Here is a 15,822-nt window from a genome sequence, read left to right on the forward strand (position 1 = left end):
TTTCGTTTTTTGAACTTTTGAATGTAGCAAGGCGGGGTATCCGTCTGTCTCTTTCAGTGTTGGCTGCTTCTATTAACAAAACAAAGCTTACCCAAGTAGTTATTATCATGAATTTAACATTAACCTTTTTTTTTTTAATCGGCTGGCTGATATTATACTCAGTGTAATTTCACGTTGTATAGCATTATTATGAAACAAAAGTTTCCAAATTGAAGAGATGACATAGCATGTTCAATTTCACAACCCCTTAATTGGAAATTGAACAATTTTATCACTATATACCCAAATTTACCTACTCTGTTGCACTAACTCACCAAACATCTCTTCCATTTTTATTTTTTTTTATGTAAAACACAATATTAGATTAGACATTCCACTTGACTTCTATTTGCAAATAAACCACAAAAATGTTTATCTGGCCCACTTTTTTTAGCTCATAATTTTTTCTTGTTTTATTTATCAAAATTTTGTTTTTAAAATAAGGGGTGTGGGTTGCTGTCAAATACAGGAAAATTTAAATTTGAAATCTCTGAGGCTTTAGTTTTTTGGAAGTTACTTGATGAGCAGCTGCTCTTTTTTTTTTTTGCTGATTCTGCAGGCAAAAGGCTATTGAAATTTAACTATCTACCTTTATAACTTCCTTCTATTTAAAAAGTGAACCAACTTTTCAAGTCCAGACCAAAACTTCTTCAATCATGAAAATAGAAACTAGTATGGCAAAATCCCCTATTGGAAATTCAACAAGGCGCAGCGACGATTGCGATTTTAACCTTAGAGAATGGACTCTTAAGGCCAAAATTAGCAGAGAAAACACAAATTCAAGAAGATTTTCAGCTTCTTATATTACAAGTTTTAGAGAAGATGCAAAATCTTTTAGATCAAACATTTCCATTTCTAGTACTGCTTCTTCCCCTGGCTACATCACCTTAAGAGGTAATAAAACTACTTCTCCCAATTTTTCTGTTTTATTACTATTTTTAATTTCTCATAATTCTTTTTTTTTTTTACAGATGAAATAGATCCATCAACTTATTCTTTTACCACTGCCCTTAAAGGTAAGTTCAAGCGAATTCAGAACGTAGAGTCAGTAGGTTCGAATAAAAATTGCATTTTCAATATAACTGACTTATTTTTTGAGTGTAGCATTGCAGGCAAAAACAACATATAGTTGGGAATACATGTCACCAGATGGATTGTGTTTAAACTCGAAATGGAATGAAGCTGAGAAATATATATGCAATCCTTTATCAGGGGAAGTTCCATTAGAATGTTTATCAGCAAAAACACTAAGTGGAAGATCGTTTCGACAATTAACGAATAAAATCACCATGTCTGCACCTTTGATCTATCCTTCACAATTCCGTCCAAAACCTCCTACAAAACGTGAATTACAAATCCAAATTCCAACCAAAGGTATATATGCATGCTCATAGCGTAAACTCTTTTTATAATACTGACAATATATATAACTCAAGTCGCGATTATTTTCATCTCACATTGTCATGACTTGTACATATTTTTATGAATTTAGAGAAGGTTAGCATTACAAGAGATGTGGGAACACAGAGTAGTACTCCAGCTAATTACTTAAGTTCAAAGAGTCCAAGTCCTGCTCGTACTCCATCCATCGAGGAAAGAGCAACAAAACGTTGTGTAGCTGATGATTCACCCATGACTACTCCTGAACTCAAATCTCAGGAAAAGGTAAATCCTTTTTCCACTAGTTATTATGATGTTAAAGATTACGCATCAGTGGCAGAGTCAGAATTTTTACTAAGTTATACGTTCATGATGCAAGTCTATTAATTATAGTAGACTGATAATATCAGTTATTGTAGCATGAGTGCTAGATTGTAAAGGTTGACTAGGTCGCATGAAGTGCTATACATGAAGTACTAATTCTACTAGGTAGGTGAAAGGACTTTCTATTAAAAAAAACAGAAATTAGTTTATTTAATACTTAACAATTTAATTTTAATATATTTGTTTTAATTTATAGCTACATAAACACTATGATTCATTTTTAAATTATATATTTAAAAATATTTTTTTGAAATTTTATATCAAATTAAACTAAGACGTATAATACGAAATGCAATAGTAATACAATTGGTCCCAAAAGCATTAAGTACCCCATGCACATGCAGAAATCATATCATTTTGTGGTCACTTCTTGCAACTGACTGACACGTACTAGCTTTCACTACCCACCCCTACATTTTTATGTTTTTTGGTAGTTCCATTTTTACTAGAAATGGTTATACAAATTGTGGTAGTAGGGGAAGAAAGTCACTTTAGGAAGCCAAAAATGCTATATATGTTGTTTAGGAATTGTCATATTCTCAACTGCTACATCTCAATAATAGTTTCTTTTTACTTCCATATCAACACCTCCATCTTCAAATTGGATTTTACTAAATATGCATTCTATTTTCAAGTACCTGATAACTTATGGATAGCACGTGAAATGGTAGTCTCTTCGTAAAAATAGATATTTTATGTATACATTTTATTAAATCATCTGATGACACTCATACTACACGAATAGCCAATGGTACACTCATATTTTAGAAATTTTAAATTCGTGTATAACATTAAATATTGTTTATATATATTTAATAGGTGGAAGTGAAAGAAACAAGAGGGAAAGAAGACACAAAAAGAAATGAGGAACAGCTGGAACTGGAGGGTGAGAGAAATAATAATAATAATAAGCAGGAGCAGAAGAGTACTAAATGCAGCAGGCAAGGATGTTTGTCAAGATTGTGCATGAGACAAAAGCAGAAAGAGAAAAAACATAGTAAATCAATAAAGAAGAAGAAGAAGAACATCTTTTTTTGCCATGATATAAATGGATGCTAAATCTTATATTGTTTAATATATTTCTCTCTTCTTTCTTAGAAGATAGTACAACAAAATCTAGCTATATATGAGAGAAATTTAAGTGCAATCAGAACTCAATATATATATCTGTTCTCTAAAGATTCTTTTGCGTTCTAGTTGTAGCTATGTTATATATATATTCCTTGTAACACTTTATTCATCTGTTTGAATCTGTTTATCCTAAAAAAAATTAGTTCGTTTAAAGAAAATGTCTCTTTCGATTTTCTAGAGCAACTATAAATTTCAATTGTTTACTTGACAGGTTAATTAAAACCACAATATAAAATGACATTATGATATATTTCACGTACAATCAATTTAAGACAAGAACAGTAGTACGCTTATATGTAAACCAAAATATTTTGAGCCGATGAACAGTACACTTGAATATCACGTTGTCAATCTACTTAAGGCTGATCCTGGATTTCCATTAAGGGAGTTCAAAAAAAAAAAAACTAAGTCAGCCTCTAATTTTATATCGAAGAGTTTCAAAATCAATATATAGATATAATTTGTTTTTAGAACATATATATACAGTTGGAAACTTTACCAAGCATGTCCAAAATTGTACGCTTCCTCAGTAATATTGTGAAACATGATATTATTGCTTGCAACAGTCGTATATTTTGAAAGAGAAAAAAGGCCTTGATTTTAGAATGTCTATGTTGAAAAAGCTATTTTTTTTTATTTTAAGTCAAAGGGTTTATAGCAAATATAATTTTATTTCCCATTTCCGTAAAGATAAAAGATATTAAGGTCAGCATATTTAAATCTACCTCTCTTATACAATGCAAATTGATCGAAACATATATTCAAGTCTATGTGATATTTCTTGGATTTCAAAAGTCCCAAAAAAAACTAATTGAGATTTTTTTATATATCTTAAAAATATCTTGAAATACTTCTACATAATTTATAAATATTAACATTTTATTAAAAAAAACTTTAAAAAATCTTATATATGAAATTGAGAACCCCAAAAGAAAAGGAGAAGAAAGGGGTAAAACTTGCCCAAGTGTTTATATTCATTCATACTTTATCAAAATTATATAGGCTTAATGTATACCATGTATTTAAATTTATTGTTTATTTTGCTTTATTAAATAATATAATAATTATAATTGCATTAGCTTAGTGTAAATATTTGATGCAACTAAATTTTTTTAGAAAACAAAATGTTATATTCGCAGCCTCGATTGACCTAAGAAACCTTTATTGGTCTTTGAAGATATTCTATTTGATTTTGTGGCCCTTTTACTAGATTTAGTGGGGCCCATCCAAGGGCCAATTAGTGGATATTGGAAGTTTTTAACTACACTTGGCAAAGTTTTAGTGGGACAATTCAGATAAGGTACAATTTCATTTGGATCTTTCTAATTCTTTAATTTGTACTTCTTATCTTTAATTTAGAGACAATTTTATCTTCTAACTAAATAATCTCAGCATTAAATGGAACTGAGACCGCTGGTACGTATTTAGCTCTTCCCGTTCTTCTATTAAGATCATATACGTTATATAACTGTCTTGTTTAATTAATTATACACTCCAACAAACACATTCATGATTCATTATTTATGAAAACGGTCTAGGGCTAAATTCTGTCTACATTCTATCCTCCACAAACACTACATATGAGATCATATTGAATAAGTTATTGTAAGTGGTGTAGTTTTGATGGATTTAATGATCTATTTTTGTTTGTTCTATATTAACCATGTTTCGTTGTGATATATAGTTGTGTACGTCGTAACAACAGGTCAAAATAAGGCGCACACCCTGCTCTAATACGTTGATAGTGTAAAAATTCTTTAAATTGTCAGTATATATTCAACAATATGTATGTAATGAACTCTAGGGCGGACCTACATGGTGTTCGCCGGGTGCTCGAGCACCCATTAACTTCGTTACGAAATATATATACCTATGTAGAAATCGATAGGTATTTGTATAAAATTAACATAGAGCACCCAATGAATAAGTCATATAGTTGATCCAATGGTTCTAGAATGGATATTTAAGACTCTTTTAACCTTGTTGTACCAAGGTTCGAATCTCATTGTTAACACATATTTTTTTCCATCCGCCACTGAATAAACTCAGTTGCATGCCAATGATTATAGAATGTTTCCACGTGCAAGAGATTTAGTTCAGTGATCGAATACTGGAAGAGACTTCAATAGATATATGGAAGAGAACAAAGTTATATAGTAACTTTATAGCCTCTGGAAGGACAAATTACTATGTGATACTATAGCAGAACAAACCTGACAGAACTCTTATTATTGTTGCAGAAGTATATATTTCAGCTTGTTTAAAATGTGTTAAAAGTTGATGTTTCCTCAATTAACAAAGATATATTCAAGTTCACTAGCAGGAACGACCATGAAGTGCGTAAAGCAGTCGGTAAAGTGCTGAATAAAGCATAATGGTCTGTACTACAGTATCATTAGGGAAAGTTCATAGCATGGGATGCATTCCGCAAAAGGTTGTGCCTATATTAAGCCATGTATATAGGGAGGATAACAGATTGTTTCCACTCGTACCCCAGCTTTCGCGTACTTCTCTGAGAAGATTATTTTGGACAGTGAAATCTTCATTGAGTAATCAGGAGAAGCAACTGAGAGCCTTAGATTCTTACTTCCAAAAGCTTCATGATAGCACGGGAGCTTCATCTTCGATTGAGATAGAAAAACTAACAGGAAAAAATCATCGGCCTAAAGCAGAGAAGGCACTACGATCATTGGATTACTTTCGTGGAAAAGGTAATGAAGATTAGAATGCAAGAACTGCTAGTTGATGGACTAATTAACTTTCTATCAGTTTATTTGTTGTGATCTTTTAAATGCTGGTGTAGAGCCAAAATTCCACACATTTTCATCTTCTGATGAGAATACAATTGAAGAAGCATCCTATTTTTCCATGAAAATGATCAACAGAGGTGGCAAGGCTAAGAAACTAGAACAGTACATGAAGTTAAAAGCTAAGGATATTGAGAGTTCGAACGAAGAATCATCTAGTTTTTACTTGATGTAAGAATCAACCTCCCATTGAAATTTTACAACTGCCTTCTTCAGTAATGAACATTTCTAATGCTTTTTGCCTGTGTTTGATGCAGAGGAGTACTGGCTTCTATTAACATTGCAGTATTCCTCTTTGAGACAGCTAGTCCAGTCAGGAACTCGGAAGTAGGGATGTTGTCACTACCAATGGTATATGGCGCGAAGATAAATCATTTGATCCTACTTGGTGAATGGTGGAGGCTTTTAACACCGATGTTTCTGGTACAAGATTGAAAATTGGTTCGTCCTTACATGATTAGTTGCCCTGGAATTGTATGGAAATACAATTAAGATTGTTGTATGGTATATATTAGTAAGCCGTTTAAGTCTATATACTGACAGTCCAATTAAGTAATACTTGATAGCTTGTTAAATTACGTTGATAATGTCAATGTAAACGGATATAAGCAAATCCAATTCATTTGATTGTTGATCTGTTATGTTGCAGCACTCAGGAGTCCTTCACATAGCCCTTGGATGTTGGGTGCTTCTATGTTTTGGGCCTCAAGTATGTAAAGCATATGGTTCATTTCCATTTGTCCTGATATATGTTCTTGGAGGAATTTCTGGTAACCTCATCAGTTTTCTTCACACCGCGGAGCCAACTGTTGGAGGAACTGTAAGTTGTATTGCCATTAAATTTTGGAGTTGAATCATGTAGATATCATAGTAACATAGAGTTATTTGACCAATTCTGTCGCATTATCAGGGACCTGCTTTTGCTCTAATAGGAGCTTGGCTCATCTATCAAGTCCAGAACAAAGACATGCTAGGAAAAGAAGCTGCTAAAAGCATGATGGATAAGGCGATAATAGCAACTGCTATCAGCTTTGTGCTAAGCAACTTTGGGCCTATAGATGACTGGTTAGTATAAATTTACTATACAAAAAAAAAACAAATTCTACTGGGTACTCATATTTACCCATTTAAAATATGAGTTGAGTTGCGATCAACTCATATTCGATTCGTATGCAGGGCACATTTTGGAGCCACATTGATGGGAATAGCATATGGTTATCTTGTATGTCCAAGTGCTCAAGTGGAAAATATTGCATCTCCAGAAAGTGGTCAAAAAGAAGGAATGAGACTAGTTAAACAATATTCAGATCCTTGTAAATCCCTTATTTCCTTCTCAGTCTTCATTATCCTGTTTGCTTCTTTGCTTTTGATAATAGAACCTCCTCTCAACGCAATAGCAGGAGCTGGAGACAAGTTCTATATAAGCTGAAACAGGGTGATTAAAACTCTAATACTTTATGCATAGGCGTGTTATATATATAACAGGTTTTGAATAAATAAGCTTTACAAAAATATATACAGGTTTTGAATAAATATGTTATTTGCAGTTTTTCACCCATTTTCTGTTTCTTTAATTTATTTAAGTGGAAACAAAGAACTTTTTTATTGGATACAAGTTTATATTTATATATATAGCTTAATTAATATTTGCAAATTATTTTTAAATGACTTAGCGTTTCGGAAGGACTACTCTTTACTCTTAATAAACATAAATAGCTTATCTTAAATATTAAAGTTAATGAAAAAAAAAAGAGGAGAAATTCCATGAATTGCAAAAAAGAATTAATAAGTGCGATAATTTTATCTGATATGCGAAAACTTTGAGAGAGACCCGGGTTCATAAAGGAACGATGGGCTTGGAGAGAGACAGTAAAATGGGCTTTAATTCATAAAATGGAAGCCCGCCAGCGTAATCGTTGGGAATTCAAATTTTGTGACACCTGTAGAGGGTGACAATGGAGTCCTCGTGAAGCAACCACGTATCTCGACCAAAAAAAGAACATCTATTACAAAATTGGTGGAAACTATGATACTGAGCAGCAGATTAATGGCGGTGGGAAGAGGCGGCAGAACCCTTATGGGGCCATTGTTGGTCATAAACTTGGTAGTTTGTTTAATTGTACTAGGACTTGCTGGCTGGTCACTTGACAAATACATTGATGGTGAACAGAATCATCCTCGTATATCACCTCATCTCTTTCAAATTTCTTTCTTCATAAAATAAAAATGTGTTTTGAGTTTTGTTTAATTGTATTGCTGGTGTTTGTGAAATGGGTTGAAACAGATTTAGGTGGGAATCCATCAACAAGTTTTATGTTGATTTTTGCATTGATTGGGGGAGGAATGGGTGCTTCCTCTATGCTAGCTGGGTTTTTCCATCTCCGAAAATGGACTAGTCACAGTTTGGCTAGTGCTGCTTCTTCAGCTATAATCTCTTGGGCCATTACTGCTCTTGCTTTTGGGTACTCCTATTACTACTGCTTCCAGTTCCAGTCCCTTTTCATTTGCAAACTCAATTTGTATATAAATTAAAACCTGAAAAAGACCCAGATGATATGGGTCATAATTAGAGGACTAAATAGCTGATTTATGTGTCTGATGAACTGATGATGCAGTTTAGTTTGCAAGCAGATAATAATGGGAGGTCACCGAGGAAAACGCCTGGTAAATGTCTCTGTTACTATCATTTCATATTTAGCTACAAAAATGATGTTCGGACTTCATTTCCTACTACTTTTGTAAAATGGACAGCAAACTTTGGAAGCGTTGATCACCATAGCTATGGTGACTCAATTACTCTATATACTACTGTTGCACGCTGGGATTTTTCACAGCAGGTATGGCCCTGTTTATGGTTCCTATGGACCTCAGCACTAAATTGCTCAACTCGGTCCAGCTCTGAAATTGCTCCTACCAGATAAATACATCCAGGGCCGCTGTGAATTGATCAAGACTCAAACTTGTACAGTACAGATACTTGAGCTTTTCAAGTGTTCAATTTTCATCGACCGTCTGTCAGCAGTAAGAAATAGCTGTACATGAAATCTGGGTTCTTGGTTCAGATGGTTCATGGTAAATTTGGAACATTTTTATAATTCCTGTATTGAAATGTTGTGTTTACTAGATGAGAACAAAAGCTGAGTTCACAAACTAAATTATCGGAAGTGTGTTTGGTGCTACTGGCACTGGAAATAAGCAACAAAGAAGGCGGCATAATTAGGCTATTCACAACGTAGTGCCAGTAGATAAACAGAAGCAGATAGTAAATCTCTAACCCAACCAGAAAAAGAAAATTCTGGATTTTCCACCTCAGTTGCATAGACTGCTCAATGAGTAATAGTAATACAAAAGTTAATCACCTCATACAACAGTGACGCCGCTGAATCAGAAGAGACTTAAAAAGTGCAACTACTCAGACTCAAATGTCTGCCACTCAATACTCGCCAAAGTATGGCGGCCACCACAAGCGACCAGTTTAGCGCACCAACGCCCTCCTTCTGCGCTACTGACATCACTTGGAGGCGGAATATTTATTGGAACTTCCGATGGATGACCAGTCGTCGACTTTCTACCATATCCTAGTCGTCCATGGTCTCCCCGCCCAAACTGCCACATTACAAATAGCTAGTCAGCTGTTATTTTATCTCCGACACAGTAATACAGAATAATTATCCATGATGTAGTTAGTCTACCATTACACCAAACGCCTGTATATCCAATCAGTTTATCTAACGTTTAGAATAATTTTCTAATATACTTGTCCCTTGGAAATGGATCATGGATGTTCCAAAATTGAAATATGGGGTCTACTGTTCAACACACTCACATTTCAACTTTTTTCCGAAAGCTTAAAAAGAGATTGCGGGTTGCCCACAAGAATGTTATTCAAATGCTTGTTGCTTTAACAAATAGGCGAAAAAGTTTAGGACAAGACAATTACATGTATTAGTTGAAGATTATAAACAAGTCAAAAATGGGCTTTAGCATGACGCTAACTTATGCAAACTTGAACGATTAGAAGGAAAATAGGGGCTGAACTCACAGAAAACATTCGACCATCATGCGCTAATGCAACAGAGTGTGTTCCCCCACATGAAACCTGCATCATTAGAAAGAGAACTCACATCCAAAAACTACAGAGAGAAGGGTGGATAAAGATCGCATATATTCAAACAGATTTGTGTCGCGAGCATGAGCATGAGCATTCACAATCAGATTAGTCTAATTCCACACTCTTTGATGAACCAACAAGCACAGATACTAAGTGTTGCATTCCGGAATCAGACACCAATTGGTCATACAACCTGCCATGTTTCAGAACATTTTATTTTGATTTCCTGCATTTTTTTATTTTTAAGGCACGCGTTTCCTTGATCTGTTGGCTGTGCCCATCGGTTTGGTCACAAGTGTTAAATATAGAATGCTAAATGCATACCAAGTATGCCCCAAAATTGACGAGACATACTGGGGCGGCGATGTAATGAATGAAAACTATTACTCCATAAACTGTAACCTTAAGTGCCTAACAAATTGCTAAGGCTCCCCTACCTTTCCACTGGGGGAGTTACATGGAAAATATACAATTCTTACTCAAACATCAGAAGAAGAAGAAATAGCTGAATTTGATGAAGAAAAGAGCATTGTTCCACTTTTATAAGCCCTGATTTACTTGTGTTCTTTCTCAGAGTTCTGGTCTTTTTACGTTTTTTTTTTTCAGTCCAAGTCTGAGTCTTTTATTTCAGCCTTTAAGTTGGCCGCGTTTCTCATTTGCATTTCTTTGACAGTTATGAATACTCCTTGCAATATTTTCTGAATATTTTAACCTACACATAATTTTGTATCAAGTAGCGTCCCTTTAATTCTAGAAACTTCTTGCCACATTTGTGTCAATTAGATGATGAGCTAATATTTCAGTCTCAAATAAGATTCTGGCAAAGGCAGACCCCTCTTATTCAGTCCAAAATAAACTTTTATCAAAAAAAAAAAAAAATCAGTCTAAAAATAATGAACATGAGTGTAAGTTTTCATTTTTCTGGACATACAAGTTATATTCCATGGCTTTGCAATTTTATCAGCTATACAAAGAGAGTGGATGAAGCACAGGGCGGTTACTTCCATAGTGATGAGCAGGAAAGAAACCTACTAATAATGAAGGGTACAAACAACTAACCTGAACAATGTTCTCCCCAGCTAAAAGTTGAACCTTTTGCGGCACCATTTTACTACTCTTGTCATCCCCAAATCCAAGTCTACCATGTTCTCCTCTTCCCCAGCCATAAACCTGCAGTAAGCAGAGTTAACACACAGTTGACAGAGGTTGTTGACTACAAAAGATCATGAGAATATGATTCTGTATAGAGGTTCTTCCAAGGCACAAGATAGCAAACTGGGAGAATGTGTTGCCAGGTCTGCACAGTGATCAAAATGAACTCCTTCCATAAGCAATCTTTCCGACATGATGGCAATGAGAAAGTACGGAACTAAAGTTTGACAACAACTCATCTGCCAAATAGACCTCATATTGGACCTTTTTGCTAACCAAGCACAATGATCATACATTCGATCATTTGGCAGATAATAAATAACAAACATAACAATTTTAAAGAAAGCAGGCTTTAACATTTCACATCTCAAGAGCTTTGGAGTGAAACCGGCCTTTCACATCGGAACCCGCCATACAACCCAATAATATCAATTTTTTTCAAGTGGAAAAATAGTGTAATGTATTGTGGACGAGATGGTTATTTGTTAGAATACTGACCACCTCCTCTGCAATCCAAGAAAGTAAGAGAAAAAGCTGATGTATTCTAATCAACAAATGCATATTGCCTACTATATGCAACTTCATAGAACTATATTATTAGAATGTAAAAACTAAAAAGATTTATAGAAGGGGGAGAAAAGCACCATAATCAAAGTATTTTCACTTTGGTTTGACGGAAGCCAGAAAAAAGGGATCAGTAGATCTTTTGATCGGATACCATAACAATGACATATGGTCAGATGCAAAACGTTCAGATGGAGGTGTATTTTATCTTGAAGGAACATATATACTGATTGCCGTTAAAAAAGTACATGAGACACAAAGCAAAAGATATTATGCAGAACTAATATAAAACATTAAAACACAAGACATACCTCCCCCTCATTTGTCAAAGCTGCAGAATGCCATCCTCCAGCAGCGATATCAACCTGGACATGAAAATAGAAATATCTAACATACTTCTTTTATTAATACATCTTATATACTCATTATAACTCTTTGGCCAGTTTCATTTAGAATTGGTTAGGGGCTTGTATTTTTCATGTAGTAAGTTAGTTGGTAAGGCGATATATCCAAAGAAACTGGACTGAACAACTGGTCCTTTAACATGATGAACAACTGTTCAACGCACAGAAATACTTATTGAGAAAATGAAGAGAAATATAAGGAGAAGAAGTTGGACCAAAATGATCAAGAACAAATCATCTTACAAACAAAATCATAATCAAAATGACAAGAAGAACAGATTAATACAAACCAAAGTGAGACCAGATAACCCTTGAATGGCAATGGGTTGTGATCTTGGCTGGGTATCCCCAGTTCCAAGTTGCCCATACTCATTATTACCCCATGCCATTAGAACTCCGTCATCAAGAAGAGCCAAGTTATGAAAGGCCCCTACTGCAATCAACCTCACACTTGCAAGACCTTGTACACGGACAGGAGTAGAAATTTGCTTTCTGCAAGGTTTAGTGCAGCACTAGTGAAATTCTTAAACAAGAAAATAACTTATTATACATATCATGGTTGCTAGAGACCAATGATAAGAATAGAGCATACATGTCACCAGGAGGCCATGGTTGACCCCATGTCCATACTTGTCCTTCCCTTGTAAGAACAACAGAGTGTGTACCACCAGCAGCTACCTGTTATGTAAAGAAATTAGGAGTTAGTTGGCAAAAAAGGCAACAGATTAAACATTGCTGCAAATAATATAAATATACGGAGTGAAAAAGCAGTTAATAGGCCTGCATCTCCATTATTCGGTGAGCATTTATCAGGATACAGAACCAAAAGCAACAAGGAAAAAAGGAAAAGTCTTTGCAGAATCATCAACCAACAAAACAAGGAAAGTAACTCCACGCGTCCGGCTCCTCAAATGAAATGAATCAACAGTACGAGAATGTCACCTGACGAACAGAAAGCTTAGAGGCACAACGCTTAGGGATCACAATATCTCTCTTTACAGGCCTTCCAGTGTCATCTTTCCTTTCTGGTTCTTCACCACATTGTCCGTATTCATTACCACCTGCAAGGATCATGAACTTGAAAAAATAAATAACTGCTCCAAACCACCAGAATCCAGTATTTTGAAAACTAAACTATTAAAGCAGACTGGTAAACTAGAGGCAAAATGTGTGTGGAGGATCATACAAGTCAATCCTAACTAGTAGTTTGATGGTGAGACCTTGTTGTCTTAACCTACTAAAGCACAAAGTTCAAAGATGTTAACTTTGTGTGAATATAATCTAGCAAAGTTAAAAAAAAAATGAAACGTATCCTTTCTTTTTAGTATTCTTTATTGAAAAAGAAAAGTCGTGCAAACTGATAAATTTGGAATACAATAATACTTTTGTAACCCCTCTTGTTCTAGAGACAAAATGGTGGATAAAGATGAAATAAAGCAATGGCATACCCCAAGCATAAGCCTTGCCTTGATCATCAACAGCCAAACAATGCCAGCCACCAATTGCCGCCTGCAATCAGAGAAATCCAATAAAACCTACACCAATAAACTCCAGCAATTCTCTTGCACAAATAAAATTTAAAGCTGGCATACTAATAATATTACCTGAACAATTTTCACATTGGCAAGAGCTTTAACCTGACTAGGAATGTTCTCAGTTTTTGTCTCAGGTGGGTGTCCCAATGTCCCTCTTTGATTCCAACCCCACGTAAACAACTGCTTATTCAACACACCCACAAACCAAAATCACACCCAAAAAAAAAGAAAAATTAATCAATAAAAAGAAGAAAGGGTAATAAACTAATAATCCAATCTAGAGTGAAAGAGTAATTGAGAACATACTCGGCCATCTTCACAAATGGCAAGAGAGTTTCTACTTCCAGCAACAACAGACGAAACTTTTTCAGATTCTAGAGCTTTAATTGAACAAACCCACTCTTTCTCTTCATTGTTTCCAATACCCAATTGACCATCTTCTCCAGAGCCCCTGAATATTAAACACATATATACAATAAATTAAACATAATAATTACTAGTGAGAAAAGTTTCAGCTGTTGTACCAAGCGATGACGGCGTTTCTAGAAGCCATATATACTTATGGCTGACTGCTTTCAGTTTTCTGTTTGCTGAAGAGCTAATTCTGAATATTTTAGAGCTTCCCGTCTTGATTTTCAAGAATCGGTAAAAATGGTGGCTTCTTCTGTAATCTGTATATTGTGGACTGGTTGAGTGGAGAGGACAGTGGAGGCGCCCCTAATATATAAATTATTATGATGCATTCTCTAATTATTGCTGCTTGGGGGACTCAACTTTATATTTTAATATTTTATTTTACTACATATAGTATTTAATATAGTTTAAAGAACGATTTATTTTAATTATCTAATTATTGAGTGACCTATTTGCTTATTTGCTCCTCTATCCTTCTCATATCCTTTTGTTTAATCAAAAAGCACTAGTGAATATTTTAAGAAATATTGTAGTGAAACAAAGATGAAATCCAAATAGGGACTTGAATTTTAGATATATATTTTGTCATAGAATTTATTTATATTTCAAAAGATTTCACTCCGCATAAGAATTTATTAATCTATTTTAAATATTTTTATATTTATGAATCTTTATAACTAATGGTAATTTAACAAACTGTAGTGTATAATATAATTGAATTATAAATAATTGTTACTAAAATATGCATTGTGATTTTAGGATAATGTGTTATCTAATTCATTATAAATGATAATTTCTTGTGTCTAACTTATATGTGTATAATATAGGGTTATGATTTGTGATAATAATAATAAAGTTCATCAATAAATATTCTGCCTAATATAGGATAATTAAGGATGTTTATTTGGTACTGATAGATATACTCCATTCCTTTAAAAAAAAAAATTATGAATTAAATCATTTTCTTAAAAAATAAAAAATATTAAATATATCAAAATAATTTACAATCCTATAGACCGTATTGGCATCTTCAAATCAAAGGAGATACTGCTTCACAAACCAGTTACACTGCAATGCATCAATACCATCAAAAAGATGAAATCAACTCCTCTATAGGTGTGTTGGATTATGATTTAGTATATATTTCATCAATTTTGATTTAACATATTTCAATCCAAATAAATTTTAAACAAGATTAATTCATTTCATTTATTTAGTCATTTTAATTTTCTCAATTTTAATCGTATAAATTTAAAAAAAAAAATTGACTCATTTCTTTTATTAAGTCATTTTGATTTTTTTTCAATTTCAATTGTACTGTTATTTTTATTAAAGTTAAAATAAATTTGTGTTCAAACAAGTAAAATGTGATGGTAATGTAAACACAAAAATATATTGATTATTTTAGTAATATATTTATTATCGGATATTGTACACAATTTCATTTACTTTTATAAGATAAACACAATAATAACGTATTTTGTATAATCACATAAATTGAGGTATATAAAAGAGTTCATGCATCAATGAAGACAGTATGAAACTACGGAGAAAGAAATTAATTTTTAAATTAGAAGTTCGTCTTTTGAATGAGCATATTGTTGATCATGAAAGTAAGAATAAATATATAGTAACTAGTTTTAAATGAGTCAATATGATGTTTAATGTCCAAAAGAAAAGCAAATAGAAAACTGAAAATCAAAGACTATAAGTAAGATTCGATTCTATAAAAAATGGAACATAAGTACCCTAGCTAGTACTATAGTTATATAGTAGGGGGGGTAGAGTTGAGTTTGGCGGTTTGAGATTTAGGGTTAAGAATTTAAAGTTTAAGGTTTAGGATTAGGATCGTGGAATATGGTTTAAGGTTGGAGGATTAGGATTGTGGAATATGGTTTAAG

General features: G+C 33.6%; 4 protein-coding genes across 12 annotated transcripts; 3 read left to right on the forward strand and 1 right to left on the reverse strand.

Moving 5' to 3' along the window:
* Positions 1–390: 390 nt before the first annotated feature.
* On the forward strand, positions 391–2,982 carry LOC101255558 (uncharacterized). Its single transcript, XM_004233666.5, has 5 exons — positions 391–933; positions 1,011–1,055; positions 1,144–1,413; positions 1,532–1,704; positions 2,623–2,982. Exons 1-5 carry the CDS (start codon positions 696–698, stop codon positions 2,860–2,862), a joined length of 966 nt encoding a protein of 321 aa, XP_004233714.2. The 5' UTR covers positions 391–695; the 3' UTR covers positions 2,863–2,982.
* Positions 2,983–4,222: 1,240 nt separating this feature from the next.
* On the forward strand, positions 4,223–7,274 carry LOC101248255 (RHOMBOID-like protein 9, chloroplastic). Of its 8 annotated transcripts, none has more exons than XM_010318041.4 (7): positions 4,223–4,350; positions 5,258–5,645; positions 5,738–5,912; positions 5,999–6,164; positions 6,391–6,561; positions 6,652–6,806; positions 6,918–7,274. In XM_010318041.4, exons 2-7 carry the CDS (start codon positions 5,309–5,311, stop codon positions 7,168–7,170), a joined length of 1,257 nt encoding a protein of 418 aa, XP_010316343.1. In that variant the 5' UTR covers positions 4,223–4,350; positions 5,258–5,308; the 3' UTR covers positions 7,171–7,274. The 8 variants fall into 8 exon arrangements, with proteins under 8 accessions (XP_010316343.1, XP_010316342.1, XP_010316340.1 ...); XM_010318040.4 differs by having other exon boundaries at positions 4,228–4,350; positions 5,255–5,645; XM_010318038.4 differs by having other exon boundaries at positions 4,242–4,350; positions 5,247–5,645.
* Positions 7,275–7,616: 342 nt separating this feature from the next.
* LOC138342241 (membrane protein PM19L-like) lies at positions 7,617–9,347 on the forward strand. 2 transcript variants are annotated; one of them, XM_069294527.1, is made up of 5 exons: positions 7,617–7,921; positions 8,026–8,203; positions 8,357–8,405; positions 8,493–8,578; positions 8,659–9,347. In XM_069294527.1, exons 1-5 carry the CDS (start codon positions 7,768–7,770, stop codon positions 8,660–8,662), a joined length of 471 nt encoding a protein of 156 aa, XP_069150628.1. In that variant the 5' UTR covers positions 7,617–7,767; the 3' UTR covers positions 8,663–9,347. The 2 variants fall into 2 exon arrangements, with proteins under 2 accessions (XP_069150628.1, XP_069150627.1); XM_069294526.1 differs by having other exon boundaries at positions 8,493–9,347.
* LOC101247678 (ultraviolet-B receptor UVR8) lies at positions 9,005–14,294 on the reverse strand. Its single transcript, XM_004232325.5, has 11 exons — positions 14,032–14,294; positions 13,814–13,958; positions 13,577–13,687; positions 13,421–13,481; positions 12,915–13,033; positions 12,565–12,650; positions 12,263–12,464; positions 11,880–11,933; positions 10,912–11,022; positions 9,784–9,840; positions 9,005–9,347 (listed from the first exon to the last, which is right to left on the reverse strand). The coding sequence occupies exons 1-11, from the start codon at positions 14,058–14,060 to the stop codon at positions 9,150–9,152; spliced, it is 1,173 nt and encodes a 390-aa protein (XP_004232373.1). The 5' UTR covers positions 14,061–14,294; the 3' UTR covers positions 9,005–9,149.
* Between the last annotated feature and the right edge of the window lie 1,528 nt (positions 14,295–15,822).

Source organism: Solanum lycopersicum, chromosome 2 (genome assembly GCF_036512215.1).
Source record: "Solanum lycopersicum chromosome 2, SLM_r2.1".
NCBI lineage: Eukaryota > Viridiplantae > Streptophyta > Magnoliopsida > Solanales > Solanaceae > Solanum > Solanum lycopersicum.

Bases quoted from the DNA above. Each gene is read 5' to 3' on its own strand.
- LOC101255558 (XM_004233666.5), top strand. From the start codon at position 696: ATGAAAATAGAAACTAGTATGGCAAAATCCCCTATTGGAAATTCAACA. The intron at 934-1,010 runs GTAATAAAACTA...TTTTTTTTACAG, and splicing joins TGGCTACATCACCTTAAGAG to ATGAAATAGATCCATCAACT. The intron at 1,705-2,622 runs GTAAATCCTTTT...TATATTTAATAG, and splicing joins AACTCAAATCTCAGGAAAAG to GTGGAAGTGAAAGAAACAAG.
- LOC101248255 (XM_010318041.4), top strand. From the start codon at position 5,309: ATGGTCTGTACTACAGTATCATTAGGGAAAGTTCATAGCATGGGATGC. The intron at 5,646-5,737 runs GTAATGAAGATT...ATGCTGGTGTAG, and splicing joins GGATTACTTTCGTGGAAAAG to AGCCAAAATTCCACACATTT. The intron at 5,913-5,998 runs GTAAGAATCAAC...TGTTTGATGCAG, and splicing joins TCATCTAGTTTTTACTTGAT to AGGAGTACTGGCTTCTATTA.
- LOC101247678 (XM_004232325.5), bottom strand. From the start codon at position 14,060: ATGGCTTCTAGAAACGCCGTCATCGCTTG. The intron at 13,959-14,031 runs GTACAACAGCTG...TTTAATATTCAG, and splicing joins AGAAACGCCGTCATCGCTTG to GGGCTCTGGAGAAGATGGTC. The intron at 13,482-13,576 runs GTAATATTATTA...CTCTGATTGCAG, and splicing joins CCAATGTGAAAATTGTTCAG to GCGGCAATTGGTGGCTGGCA.
- LOC138342241 (XM_069294526.1), top strand. From the start codon at position 7,768: ATGATACTGAGCAGCAGATTAATGGCGGTGGGAAGAGGCGGCAGAACC. The intron at 8,204-8,356 runs GTACTCCTATTA...CTGATGATGCAG, and splicing joins ATTACTGCTCTTGCTTTTGG to TTTAGTTTGCAAGCAGATAA. The intron at 8,406-8,492 runs GTAAATGTCTCT...TAAAATGGACAG, and splicing joins GTCACCGAGGAAAACGCCTG to CAAACTTTGGAAGCGTTGAT.